This window comes from Pseudonaja textilis, chromosome 1, assembly GCF_049901715.1.
Source record: "Pseudonaja textilis isolate UNSWEBS1 chromosome 1, rPseTex1.2, whole genome shotgun sequence".
Classification (NCBI taxonomy): domain Eukaryota; kingdom Metazoa; phylum Chordata; class Lepidosauria; order Squamata; family Elapidae; genus Pseudonaja; species Pseudonaja textilis.
Genome location: NC_141990.1, coordinates 263,666,253 through 263,679,915, shown reverse-complemented (window position 1 = coordinate 263,679,915; position 13,663 = coordinate 263,666,253). Strand labels below are relative to the sequence as shown.

Below are 13,663 nucleotides of genomic sequence, written 5' to 3'. Positions count from 1 at the left end.
CTCCATGGACAGAATTATGTATCGCACTTATAGGATGTAAGTACTTACCACTAAATCCTTGGTAGCAGAGCTCGTACGATTTCTGTCTTTTCCCCCAATCATTAGTTATTAAATACCCTTTAGAAGAAGTTCCACATATTATAATAAAGCTTCTTAAAACTTGCGGTTCTAGGAAAAACTGATGTTGGATATGAGAAATAGTGTTGAGTGCCATCTTTTGGGTAAAAAAGTTAAGGGAGGTACTTCTACACAAGCAGGCATCCTTCAGGTGGCATTGGATACCATCCCATGTGAAATTAAGATCCCCATCTCTGTTTAATATGTGATTCTTGGACCCCTTCTAGAATGCCTCTTGGTATACCTTATGCCGTTGTTCTAGAATCCTCTAGTAGGAAATCCCTAATAAAATAAGACAAATGGCAAGTTGTAATTAAGAGTATAAAACTCAGCTGGGAATATTCTGGATTCAGAAACAGTGGTCACTAAGAAAGGCAACCTAACGTAGTGCCTTCTCCATATATGAATACAAACTAGATTCATTTGGATGAAACCATACTTTCTTGTTCTATCTTTAACATTTGTGGTGGTGCATATATTTTACTGTAAGATATAAAAGGGAAAGGGAAATCTTAACAAGTTTTTAAAGAGAGTACAGATTTCCAATAGTTAGTGTCATGGCTGATAACCCCTGCTTTGCTTGGTTAATGCAAAAGCTATAAAAACTACTGCAGGAAATCCTCAACCTACAACCATTTGTTTAGTGTCTGTTCAAAGGTATAACGGTACCGAAAAAGATGACTTACAGCCAGTTTTGCACTTACAACCGAATCTCCGTAGTCATGTGATCAAAATTTGGGCACTTGGAGCCAGCATTTATTTACAATCGTTGCAGCATCCCTGGGTCATGTGATCACCGTTTGCAGCCTTCTCAACCTGCTTCTGACGAGCAAAATCAAGAGGGGGAAGCTGACTTTGCTTAACAGCCACACTATTCATTTCACAACTGCCCATGATTTGCCCTAACAGCTGTGGCAAAACAGGTTGTAAAATTGGGCACGGCACACTTAGAAACTGCCTTCCTTAACAAAGGAGATTCTGGTATCACTTAATGGTTGTAAGTCAAGGACTATCTGCAGGTTTGTTTGTTGTTTTGTTCCTGTAATTAAACATAATCATTAGGGGACAACACATTTTGTTACCTTGGAATAGCAAGCCATTATTTGTTGTTTCGCTTCCTTAAGCGCTCCAAAAACTGAGCAGTAATGGGAGCTCCTTCCCAATTTCTTTATGAACTGTAGAGAATGTTGGGAAACCAGGGAGATTTCTTTGATGTAAAGTTGGACTCTCTACATCGAAGTCCCAGATAATATAGAAAAGGATGTTTTCCATCTGTAGCTTATGATGATTTCAGAATGTCACTTCTGTTGGGAGGACAGCATGCTTCCTGAAATAATAAGGAAAATGTGTTGCTTGATTTTTATAGCCAAGCACGTAACTTGAGTGGCCATTCAGAGGCAATGCATACAGTCCCTCGGGAATTTCAGCTGGATCTTGATGAAATAGAAAATGATAATGGCACAGTGCGATGTGAAATGCCAGCACTTGTTCAGCACAAACTGGATGACATCTTTGAGCCAGTCTTGATTCCTGAACCTAAGTAAGTGTGGGGGAATTTTGTTTGTTTTGACCCAGTATGTGCATATTATAGGTATAATGTTCTTCTTTCTCATATATGAAGGTTCTATCCAAGGCCATAAAAGAAAAGATCTGAGCAAAAGGAAGTCAATACTAATTGATGTAACTATAGTTAAATTTAATAGAGCATTCCATTTATGAAATACATTGATTTATCTGCATATACCAGCCGCTGTCTCATACAGAGACAGAGACATACATGTTCCTCTCCTTTCTTCTAGCAGCAATGCAAAACACACACAAAAAATACCCTACCCATAGAATAGAGATAGGAAAAGGTAGAAGGAAAAAGGAGAGGAACAAAATAGAGATGAGATGAGACAAGGAGAATTACTGTTAGCTAAGGCTCTGCAAAATTTTCAAGTGTTATTTTGGAAGTAGTGTGGAAAGGTTTATCTTCCAGTAATTGCAAAATCTTTCCTCCACCCAGGGTCCGTGCTGTCTCCCCACACTTCGATGACATGCACAGCAATACTGCTTCTACGATCAACTTTGTTATCTCCCAGGTAGCCAGTGGGGATATCAATACTAGTATCCAAGCTCTTGCCCAGGTAAGTGGTGTTCCTTGTAGATGGCAGCAACATAGTCTCCTAACGATCATCAGCTACTGTTTAACAGATCAATAAATTATTTGCGAGAGTGATGAGTTGCACATTTGGTGGAGCTGAGTGTCAGGTGACACTTGCACCACCCTGAAATAGGTCTTGATGACATAACTAAGTGCACAGGGGCCATCTGACTCGCAGTTCTCAAAAGGAACATAAGTGGTGCCTTCATGGAGTAGACCTCTGGCCTACCTAGTCCAGCATTCTATTCTCACAGTGGTCAGCAACTTCACAAGGAAGCCCATTTCCCAGCTATACAGTTGCCAACAAGACTAATAACTATTAAACCCCATGACTTCCGTGAATCGATCCAAACCTTTTTGAAGCCAGCCAAACTGATTGCAGGCACCACATCTTGTAAAGAAAAAGATCTTACGTTCAAGTGCAAGAACATAGAATGTTGTCACCTTCTATCTAGATAATTCACTGACTTTCATTTTGATGCCAAGAGGCATGCAAGGATACCTTAACTCTTTGTATTATCTAATAAGACAACATTTATTTAACTTTTACTGGGCTTTAAATCAAATTCCTGTTTCTCCACTACTTGGATTTCAGTCTACTTAACTTTGAAGCAGAGTCCTCATTTGCCAGCTGAGGCCCCTTTTGTTCCAGGAAGCATTTGGGGAGGGGGGAGCTGGGGGGGAGGAATGGGCTGGCATGGACCTGGCTTCTGACGGAATAGTGCAAGCCAGAGGAAACAAATGAGGAGGCTTTTGTGGTGCATTCAGTTTGTTTGTTAAGCATATTTCTATGCTGCCACATCAGTAAAGACTCCTTAACTTAAATAGCTTTTCATGGATAAAATTTTATTTCTCCTATTAAGAAAACTTATTCTAATTTTGAGAGCCAATTTGGCCTAGTAGTTAGGGGACCAGGCTAGAAACCAGGAGACTTGTGGGATACAGTCCCACTTTAGGCGTGAAATTTGACTGGGTGACTTTGGGTCAGTTTCTCTCAGCCAAACCCACCTCATAAGATTGTTGTGGGAAAAATAGAAGGTAGAAGAAGTATGAGCTATGTTCACTACCTTGCATTATTTATAAAAAAAATGAAGGCACACACACATACGTGCATGCATGCATACAAACAATCATTTTTACTTTGCTGTCTCCAAAAGGAGAGATACTGTTTCTCAGCTGTTCCAAACAGCATTTTGGAAAGTTTATGGAAAAAACTTTCTTTATGGAAAGGAAAGGAATACTTGGGGTGAATTCACATTTTAATCTTGCATTCCCCTAGGGCTAACAATTACTGCAATAGCAGGAAAAAATGAATTCTAAATTTTTGTAGCAATCTGCATATTTGAGATAAGTTCTTTGAAGTGTGAAGGCTGCAGAATTTGCTAAAATAGATAATGCAGGAATAACTAACTTTTGCTGGCACTGCAAAACTGATGTTTGGTCTAATATTCTAAGATTGTGAACAAAGTGATGGATTCCTAGAGAATTGAATTAGAATAGTAGAATGGGAAAAACTAATAGTTAAGAGGAGAGATTGGTGATAGTTTTTGCAGCTAATGCATGCCAACGTCTTGAATACTCTGCTACGTGAAGAAACATAATTATTATGTCTGTATATAGATTGATGAGGTTCTAAGACAAGAGGATAAAGCCGAAGCAATGTCTGGCCACATTGACCAGTTCTTAGTAGCTACGTTCATGCAGCTCCGACTCATTTATAATACTCATATGGCTGATGAGAAACTGGACAAGGATGAAATCGTCAAGTTGTACAGTTGCATCATTGGAAACATGATTTCAGTAAGAGTTCTTTATTTTTTTTGCCACTGTAAAATGACAAAAAAAACAGTCAAAATTTGGTTATTTCTTTTGTGTAAAATTTATTACTTTACTCTGGAACAGGTATACATTTATGTAAAAAAGTAAAGTATACTACACATAAGTAACCTTAATGCAGAATCTGGTTGCTTGGTACATAGAAGGCCAAGTTTCATGTTTTTTATTCATCTTCCTGAATTTCAGGAGTTACCAAAAGAAAGTCACAAACTTAGTTCCCAGAAGCCCAATTAAAATTTAAAAATACATTGTCTACTGTTTGGAAAAGAAGATGAATGGTTTTTATTTAACAAAGCGGTGGCCACGATGTAGTATTTTATCTTGTTTGATATGCTTGGGTTAAATGACCTAGATATTTTACACATACTAATATTTTAATTTTTTAATTCTTGAAGTGCTGTTTTCAGGGCTGAGTAAATGCAGCTTCCCAAATATCTAAATGCAGTTCTTATAGCCCTGTTCTAATCTGCTGCAGTTTTCAGCTGCAATGTCAATCATCTGAAATCAACATGCTTTAAGGTACAAACCATGTGCCTTTAAGAGGCGTGGCTTGTGTTTTATTATTGTGTTGTGGCTTGCCACTAAATTTCTTTAGGCTGGCATGTAAGCATCTCCTTCTCTTCAGTCCTGCCCCACAGGTTCTTTCTGCTCGTCAACACTTCTAAATATATTTATGAAAACAAGGCTTATTAAGAAGGCAAGCAAAATGCAACATTGTTTTCCCATAGTGACCAATCTAATATTGGGGCACTGAAGGGATTATTGAGGCATCAGAAGAGAGAATTATATCTAACATTCAAATTCATTTGACAGTTATTCCAGATTGAAAGCTTGGCAAGGGAGGCTTCTGCAGGAGTGTTGAAGGATTTGATGCATGGTCTCATTACCTTAATGCTGGATTCAAGAGTTGAAGATCTAGAAGAAGGCCAGCAGGTTATCAGATCTGTCAACCTCTTGGTGGTAAAAGTTCTAGAGAAATCTGACCAAACTAACATATTGAGGTAAATAACTTGATGGTAAGATGAAAAAGTCTTTTTAAAAAAATAGTATAATCATCTGCCATAGCACTAATATTCTAGCATGTGCTTGATGAAATACTTTTGTTCCTCATTATAGTTGGATTCAGTTGAGCAATCTTCAAATTCAGTTCAGAAGAGATGGTTTAGAGCAGGGGTGTGAAACTGGCTGGCTACAGGCTGGATGCGTCATGTGCAGGGCACGCCCACCCCACTTTCATGAAGGGGGGAAATGTCGTGAAACATCACGTGACTGCAACGTGACACAGCGAGTTTGACACCAGTGGTTTAGAGCATAAACGCTGCCTGTAGCTAATTAAAGCAGCCATATCTGTTTTTCTAATTGTGTGGTTGCAGTGGAGGCCTTTCTGCATTAGCCGTACAGTCTTAGAAAATGTCATGGATGCTTTCATGAGTTATGGATAGATGTTGTGTTCATAGTCTGCTGTATTTTGAACAATCTCCCAATTAAAATCCTAAGTATTGTACCTCTCTGCATGGTACTTGCTGATTCTTTGTGAAAATAAGTATGACACGGTGATTATATTTAGATGAAACTTAGGAGATTGTTGCTTGCTTTGTGGCAGATGGCTTTTATTCTATTGTTGTTATATGTATTGTAATTTTACATTATTTGTATTAGAGTTTTAAATGTTAGCCAGCCAGAATCACCACAGTGAGATGGCTGGCCATATAAATCAAATAAATAATGCTACTTCACTTAATTCTTCTAGTGCCCTGCTTGTTCTACTCCAGGACAGTCTATTAGCAACTGCTAGTTCTCCCAAGTTCTCAGAACTTGTAATGAAAGTGAGTATGTAGATTTGTTTTCAAATTTGAAATGGCATAATGATATGTATTGCCAACTTGTCATAATTATAGACCTAATTATTTTCTATTGAAAAAAATACAATATGAATACAACTTAGTGTGGTATACTGTTATTAATAGATAAACCTGATAGGTTTAAAAATCTATGTTAAGAGTTGGTGTCTTAATGATCAGTAAACTTAAGTCCAATATAATTGAGCAGACACGAATATTTGTTCATGACTATTTTAAGCTTTTAAAACATCAAGTTTGTCACTGATGATTCTGCATGAGGATATACTTTTCGATAAGCAACTGGTTTTGGTTTCTCTCCTGCCTCCAAGTGCTTATGGAGAATGGTAAGACTTCTCCCTGAAACCATCAACAGTATCAACCTGGACCGAATCATGTTGGACATTCACATCTTTATGAAGGTGTTTCCAAAAGAGAAATTAAAGCAGTGTAAAAGTGAATACCCAATACGGACTCTGAAGACCCTGATTCATACATTATGCAAACTGAAGGGACCCAAGGTAAGACCAAATGGATTTGTTCCAATCTGTGAATGGTTTTCAGCAATATTTAAAAGAGTCTCTCTCTAAAGTTGTAATGTTTCTTTCTAGATTTTAGATCATCTAACAATGATAGACAACAAGAATGAGTCTGAATTGGAAGCTCATCTCTGCAGAATGATGAAACACTCCCTAGACCAAACTGGAAGCAAATCTGATAAAGGCACAGAAAAAGGCGCTTCCCGTATAGTAAGTATTTTGTATTTTAAAATAGAAAGAAAATGGCTGTCACCTTAAAGCTGGTTAATTTTCTGAGTGCACAGTTGGAACCTTTGTGAATTATATCATTTTTACTGTATTGAACTTTTAGCCTGGATTACATAAGAAGGCTGAAGACGCTGTCTGATGTGTCTGGATTAGGATGTCAAGAAACACAGGGAGGCATTTTGCAAAACGTTTGGTTACCTACAGAATATCTCTTGCACAATAGCATGTTTCAGGCTGTGTACAAATTGGGCAACATACCTATTTCCTATAAACAATCAATTTTCTCTTTTTGCATGCATTTACTTATAAACATTTATAACATCTTTCTTGAAAAATGACTTATGGTCATTTTTCACACTTACAGCCATTGCAGCATCCCCACAATCACATGATCAAAATTTGGATGCTTGGCAACCGACTCATATTTATGACGGTTACAATGTCCCGAGTTCATGTGATCACCTTATGCAACCTTCTTATAAGCAGAGCCAGATCCACTTAACAACTGTGTTACTGACTGCAGTGACAAGAAAAGTTGTAAAATAGGGCAAAATTCACTTAACAAATATTTCACTTAGCAACAATTTTGGACTCAATTCTGGTTGTAAGTAAAGGTCTATCTGTACAGTACAGATTGCTGTCTATCCATGCACTGTCCTTGCCAAGGAAAGAGAAGCCTTGCATGAAGTGATGTTCAAGAGAGATGGCTTAAGTGTGTTGTGTTTAGGGTAGTCACAATTATAAGGCTAATTTCTGGTTCTGATTGACACTCATAGTTCTCAAAGCAGTATAGATATCAAATTTGTCTGTTGCTGCCTATAACTTGTCTATAAGTGGCAACATTTGAAGGCTCACTTTCGTTTTTCCTCAGCTTTGTACCTTCAGGGCACTATATTTATATATGACCATTTGAAGCTTGCTTATATAGTAGTGTGTACAGTACAGTATTGATAATATTTGTGAATTCTATCTAGCATAGTATTCTGCTACTAGTGAGCCTGAAATCATTATGTTTGCTATTGTTAATAAGTGAGATTAATGCTCTCTGATTTCTTTTCTAAAATAGTGGTTTGTTTTCTTTAAATTAGAAGATGCTGTCCTAGCTTTTCTCCTCATTTATGTTTTGTAAATCTGGCTTACCTCTCGTAGAGTTCTATCTGTGTTTCTAAAGATGCTTCAGTTCCTTAAATGTTGATTCCTCTAGATTTTTTCATTTGTTTTTGTGCATTCTGGTTATTATTTGGATTTTTCATTTGGTTTGTTAATTAATGTCCGAATTCCTTTTATAGGATGAAAAGTCACCAAAGGCCAAAGTAAATGATATTTTGGCAGAGATATTTAAAAAAATTGGTTCTAAAGAAAACACTAAAGAGGTAAGAATTATGCCTAGAACAAAAAAAAAAGTTCTCTTTTTTTCTCCACATGGAAGAAACTCTCAAGATTCGGCCTACTTGACTGTTTGGGGTTTTGGCCAAATTTTCAGATGGGACTTGTAGAACAATAGTCTCAACACTTTTCTTCCTTATCCCTGCTGAACACTTGGCCAAGCCATACCCCTTCTCTTGTTGTTGTACCTCATGCCACTGCTGTGTTTGTCTTTTAGTACAGCATAACCCAATAAGTTCATACCCATCCTTTTCCCCCCCCATCATCCCAGCTCTTTCTTTTCCTTACCTTCTCTTCACTGCTACTGACTTCATTTTTTTCCTAATCTTTTCCAACCTGGAATGCCTATAACTGGGACCAGTATGCAGATCCAGTCGCAAACCACCTAATCCCACTCTTTCATGGAGGCTGTGGTCTATGCATAGAGCATTTTGCATATCTCTTATCAGTTGCACAGGGTTTTTTTGTTGGTTTTTATTTTTTTGGAGTGGGGGCAGCTTTGCAACCTCACATAAACATCTGGGCTAGCCTTTAGGAAAGGTTTAGAGCCTAGCTGTTGAACTTGAACAGAGAATACGTAAATCAACCTTTGACATTTTAAAGTAGGCCCAGGAAAGACCCATTTGAAATCCTAATGACCAAATAATAGGATGTTCAGCTCTGAGCCATGATTAAAAAAAGTTTCATTCGGATTCTGCTTAGTACATTCTAAAGCTACGTACTATATTTTAAAATAAGAAAAAATTATAAGATACCTGCCGCCGCTGAAGCCCTGCAAACCGGAAGTTCTGCTTGGAGCCATGATACTGAACGCAGCTAAATCTTCAGAGCTAATGCCCATTTTTATCTGTACAACTTTTAATAGCTGAGGCATTTTGTTTTTAAAACAGGGCCTGGCAGAGCTGTATGAATATAAAAAGAAATATTCTGATGCAGATATTGAGCCCTTCCTAAAAAACTCCTCACAGTTCTTCCAGAGCTATGTAGAACGAGGTCTTCGGCTGATTGAAATGGAAAGGGAAGGCAAAGGGCGGATTTCTTCTACAGGTAATTGGATACAAACTTGCAGCCAACAGCACTTGTTTTGATGAAGCTATCATATTTTTCCAGGGTCAGCAGAACAGGTAGAGGATTTCAGAAGTAATATCTCAACTTTCTTAAAGTACAGGCCGGGTGTGACATTAAGCAATTATAATGGCTATTCCATCATACTCACATTATGCAGGTAATATCTATGAATAGAAATTTAGAACGTTGCACACATGGTATAGCAGTAAGACTTGTTGATTAACTCTGAGCAGAAAGATATGTAAAGTAAAGACCTAAAATAAAGATATTTAAAGTAAAATCAGCACGATTCTTCTTCCTATAACACAGAAAAAAATATCAGAAGGCCAGAGGAGACTGTAATGATCTGTCCTACGAAGATGTCAGGCACAAAGAACCAAAGCGACACGGAGCTGGTAGTTGCTAGTGTAATTTACAAGAATCTCACCAGACTGACTACATTCTCTTGGGAATAGGCAGATAAAAGGCTTCAGAAATTTTAGCAAAGGCATGGCTTCTGCCACCTCCTCCCCCAAAGGAATTCCAAGTTTGCAAGTCTCTCTACTTTACCCCCATCTAACTGGAGATCTCATGACTGATGATTTCCCATGCCTGTTTTATTTCAGTTATAAAGAAGGCAGTGCTTGTATAGGAAAGAGTCATTTTATAAACTCATCCCACATGGTCCAGTAAACATGAAAAGCACAAAACAGGGAGTAAAATGTCCTACCTGCTTTACTAACTGGGCATTACCAGATCCAGCTTTGCATTCCCAGAATAAGACCCAAAGATAACATAAGCAGTTATGCCATGCAAACTGTCAAGCACAGGAAATTGGGAGTTCAGGCAGTTCAAATAAATATAAAGGTTTAACGCAGGGGTGTCAAACGGGTGGCCCAAGGGCTGGAGGTGTCATAGGCAAACCATGCCCACCCCAGCTCTGCGAATGGGAAAGCTGTGAAACATCACGTGATGGCAACGTGATGCCGCGAGTTTGACCCCTGTGGTTTATTGCATCCTTAAGCTCTGTACAAGAATTGGTGATAGATAAAAACCAATGGAATTCAAGGTGGACTGGACTTAGATTTCTTGTGGGCACAAAGGGGCTCAAGTGATTATGCATTTGATCCCACCTTCAGCGTCAGCCTGGTCAACTCCTATACAAACCTTGGTAACATCCCATTTCAATCTTTTGTTGAAGTTCGATTTGACTCATTTGTGGCTTGTGATTTTTTTTTATTTTGTAGGAGTTTCTCCACAGATGGAGGTATCATGTATTCCCACTCCCACCAATGTAGTTTCTTCTGCTATCGGAAATTCAAACGGGGAAGAGGTGGGGCCATCTGTCTATTTGGAAAGATTAAAAATCCTCAGGCAGCGATGTGGCCTTGACAATGCAAAGGTAGTTAAAGTAGAATGAGTAGAAAGTTTTTGACTTATTGTTTTAATTTGTTTATTTAGTTTTTAACATTTCATCTAGTTTCAGGACTTGTATGGAGAACAGGTAAATGTACCAGCCTTTAAGCACCATTGCAAAAAAATAAATAAACCTTGAGTTATAGCACAAATCTAACTTCACTCTTTTTGGTTAGTGGTGATATTTTTTCAGTGTATGTCATAAGTTTAATATTGTATCAGCATAGATGAAGATAATGAGCAAGACTGCATACTCCATGCTTTAAAAAACATTGCAAGAAAATATCAATTCCGTTTATGATCTTGGCCATAGTGAAGATAAAGAATAGGATAATTTTTTAGCATCCTTTCATTTCACGTATATATTTTACATTTCTAAAACTTAAGTAAACCTCCTAAGAAGATTAGTTATAGTGGTATTGTTAGAGCCAATCTTGGTAAAGATTTGGTAGAAATATGAGAAGCACTTTTTTGAATAAGAGTTTTCAAAATCTCTCCTCACAGCAAGAAGACAGAGCATCACTGGCCACCACACTGTCCAAGCCATCGGTCCCCACTGTTGCATCCTCTACAGATATGCTCCACAGTAAGCTTTCCCAGCTCCGCGAATCACGGGAACAATACCAGCACATTGATCTGGACTCCAATCAGACCCATGCTGGCATTGGAAGTACCACTTCCTCTTCTACAGCATCCAATATTGATGACTTGAAAAAAAGACTGGAGAGAATAAAAAGCAGTCGCAAGTGAAATTGCGTGAGACGGTTTGGCTATTGCAGAGCTATCCATCTTTAGTTGACTAAATTAGAAGTCTTCATAGTTAAGTGGCCTCATGCAGGCCTTATGTATACAAACTGGTTCTGTGTATAATACAGCAGATCTTGGAGGAGGATCCAAGTCAATGTGGCACAAATCTTTGTATATATTTTGCTTCTTTGTGAGCATTTCTTGACCGTAGAAGAGAGTCCGTGTATTAGTTTTCGTGTACAGAGCTGTAAACAATTCTCTTGCTCAGTCCAATTTCTCAAAACTTGGTTTTATTTGTTAAGTTGTCTTATCTTAGCTCGCTTAAATTTTAGAAACTTTTCGTTGCATTCATTTTTAATTTTGTGAATTACATCTCCATATAATCCTTGAGCTGTTTCTGTATGGACGCATGGCATGAAGCAAGTAATTTAAGTGTCTTTTTGTAAATAAAGTTTGCATTAACTCTCTGTGGGAGCAGCAGTGACTTGATGGCAAATGTTCATCCATGTTCCTAATTGCTATTGTGACTCCACATTTTAATTGTTAAGTGAGTGTGTGTATGAGTCACTATAGCAAATGAACTTTCATTGGGAAAACAAGGAGAAGCTGAGATACTAACGTACAAATGTGTTCCAGATGAAGGAAATGTTTAATATTAATAATATTGTGCTTACAGAAAACTCTTGACCCAAAGCCAGAACATTTTATATCTCAGACAATATCTTCCAGATCTTTTCCTAGAATCTTAATTGAGGACTGGTTTTAAACCTTTTTGAATATTAGATTTCCTCAAGATAGTGGAAGTATTCTGAACTTAAGATGGGCAAACAATTAGTTTTTTCTCAATGTTACTATAATCGTGATGAATCCATTTTCTCTTTCTATCCCAGAAGCTGCTAGCAAGTTTGTATGAAATATATCGCCAGAAATTGTAATAATGACTGAAATATTTGGGACTCTACTTCCAAAATTATTGTGCTTTGAAGTGAATGGATATTGTGACCATTGAAGATCACACTATTTGTCACAATATCCATCCACTTCAGAGCACAATTGTTAGAGAGTTGTGAGAAATTATCTGGCTAACTTACATCTCCTTTATTCATGATTGCCTCATAAGATCTCTTCCTCCAGGTGTCATAACATAGAGTTTCTGTAGGCTCTTTAGCACCTTCCATGTTCCTCCTATATGTCCAGTATTCTACTTCCTGGAGTATCAGTTGCTTATATGTCTGACATAGATTTCATTTACATCTGTATGCCTGTTAAGCTTTGGCTGATGGCACTGGTGCTATACAGTAGTTCTATATTGCAACCAATCAAGCTTGGTAATAATCTGTAAAAATATAATTGCTCACTAGGTGCATATATGATCTGTAATCTGGTGGAAAATTAGTGTAATAAGCATAATTATCTGTAATATGTAGATTTTCTTACTTAGAAGATTATCTCCACTTGCCTTGAAGCCTATTCTAATTTGCAATCTTTTCAGATGAAGAATGAATCAGCACCTATCTAAGTGGGTAAAATATCTTGTGTTCAAAAACCACAATAATAATTTGCTAGCACTATGATGGGCCTTGAAATGGTGCCAAAATATATGTATTTTGCTAACATAGTTTTCTTCTGGTACATTATTTGAAATAGTAACAAATCCCTACTTTTTCAATAATATACAAGAGTTCACTTATAGAATCTGGAGATAAACATAAATATTCGGGTATTAGAAATAATATTTGGAAGTGAAGCCTTTGAGCTAAAATATATTAGCCATGTTGATTAACAATGCACTTAGCTTCTTTCCTTTTCTCCTTACAGAGTGTGGCTTTTACCATTTTGATAATACCATTTTAATATTGATTTCCAAAATGCTGCATAGCATTTAAACCATTCTTAGCTTTAACTTAGAACTAATGGAGATGTTTCTACAGGACATTGGAATAAATGTTACCTTTTACCATTAGTTTCTCTGAACTTCCTGAATCTTGGTGATACAATGTTTCAGTGGAGTAACTATGAAATCTTTTCTAGAAAAGATAGAACTAAATTTTTTTGCCAGTGGTTCAGAGAATGACATTTTCTCAGTTACTATATAGAGAACATATTTCTTGGTTATCAACTTTGTTACTTAATGGATGCTTATGTAATATATTCAGTTTCTTCTTCTGTCTTTATAGAGCTTCACTTAGTAAGTGGAGAAATGTTTGCTGCTGTATTAAAAGTGACTGACAGCTCTAAAAATAGTGAAGTCATTGCATTGTTGCTGCTATGAGTTTCTCCGAAGAGAAGGAGTTTTGTTCTATTCTGCTCATCTATAATGTGTCCTATTTAATGCAAAGTGGGCTATGTGTTTGACTATTGGC

The 13,663-nt window shown here is 37.3% G+C and overlaps 1 protein-coding gene and 1 non-coding gene across 5 annotated transcripts in view; both read left to right on the top strand.

Annotated features, from left to right (window-relative positions):
• Positions 1-13,541, top strand: part of CKAP5 (cytoskeleton associated protein 5) — a 72,706-nt gene extending 59,165 nt beyond the window's left edge. For 2 of the 4 annotated variants that reach the window (XM_087921444.1, XM_087921445.1), the window contains exons 34-45: positions 13-36; positions 1,484-1,657; positions 2,126-2,246; positions 3,884-4,063; positions 4,913-5,100; positions 5,850-5,925; positions 6,270-6,458; positions 6,549-6,686; positions 7,994-8,077; positions 8,981-9,137; positions 10,385-10,539; positions 11,058-13,541. In XM_087921444.1, coding sequence (XP_087777570.1) covers positions 13-36; positions 1,484-1,657; positions 2,126-2,246; positions 3,884-4,063; positions 4,913-5,100; positions 5,850-5,925; positions 6,270-6,458; positions 6,549-6,686; positions 7,994-8,077; positions 8,981-9,137; positions 10,385-10,539; positions 11,058-11,303 — 1,732 coding nt within the window. In that variant the 3' untranslated portion in view covers positions 11,304-13,541. The remainder of the gene's footprint in view (positions 1-12; positions 37-1,483; positions 1,658-2,125; positions 2,247-3,883; positions 4,064-4,912; positions 5,101-5,849; positions 5,926-6,269; positions 6,459-6,548; positions 6,687-7,993; positions 8,078-8,980; positions 9,138-10,384; positions 10,540-11,057) is intronic. The other 2 variants (XM_087921446.1, XM_087921447.1) reach the window with 1 other exon arrangement.
• On the top strand, positions 2,328-2,440 carry LOC113444696 (small nucleolar RNA SNORD67). The gene has a single exon (XR_003375280.1). It is a non-coding gene; the product is annotated as a small nucleolar RNA SNORD67 (small nucleolar RNA).
• Positions 13,542-13,663: the final 122 nt, after the last annotated feature.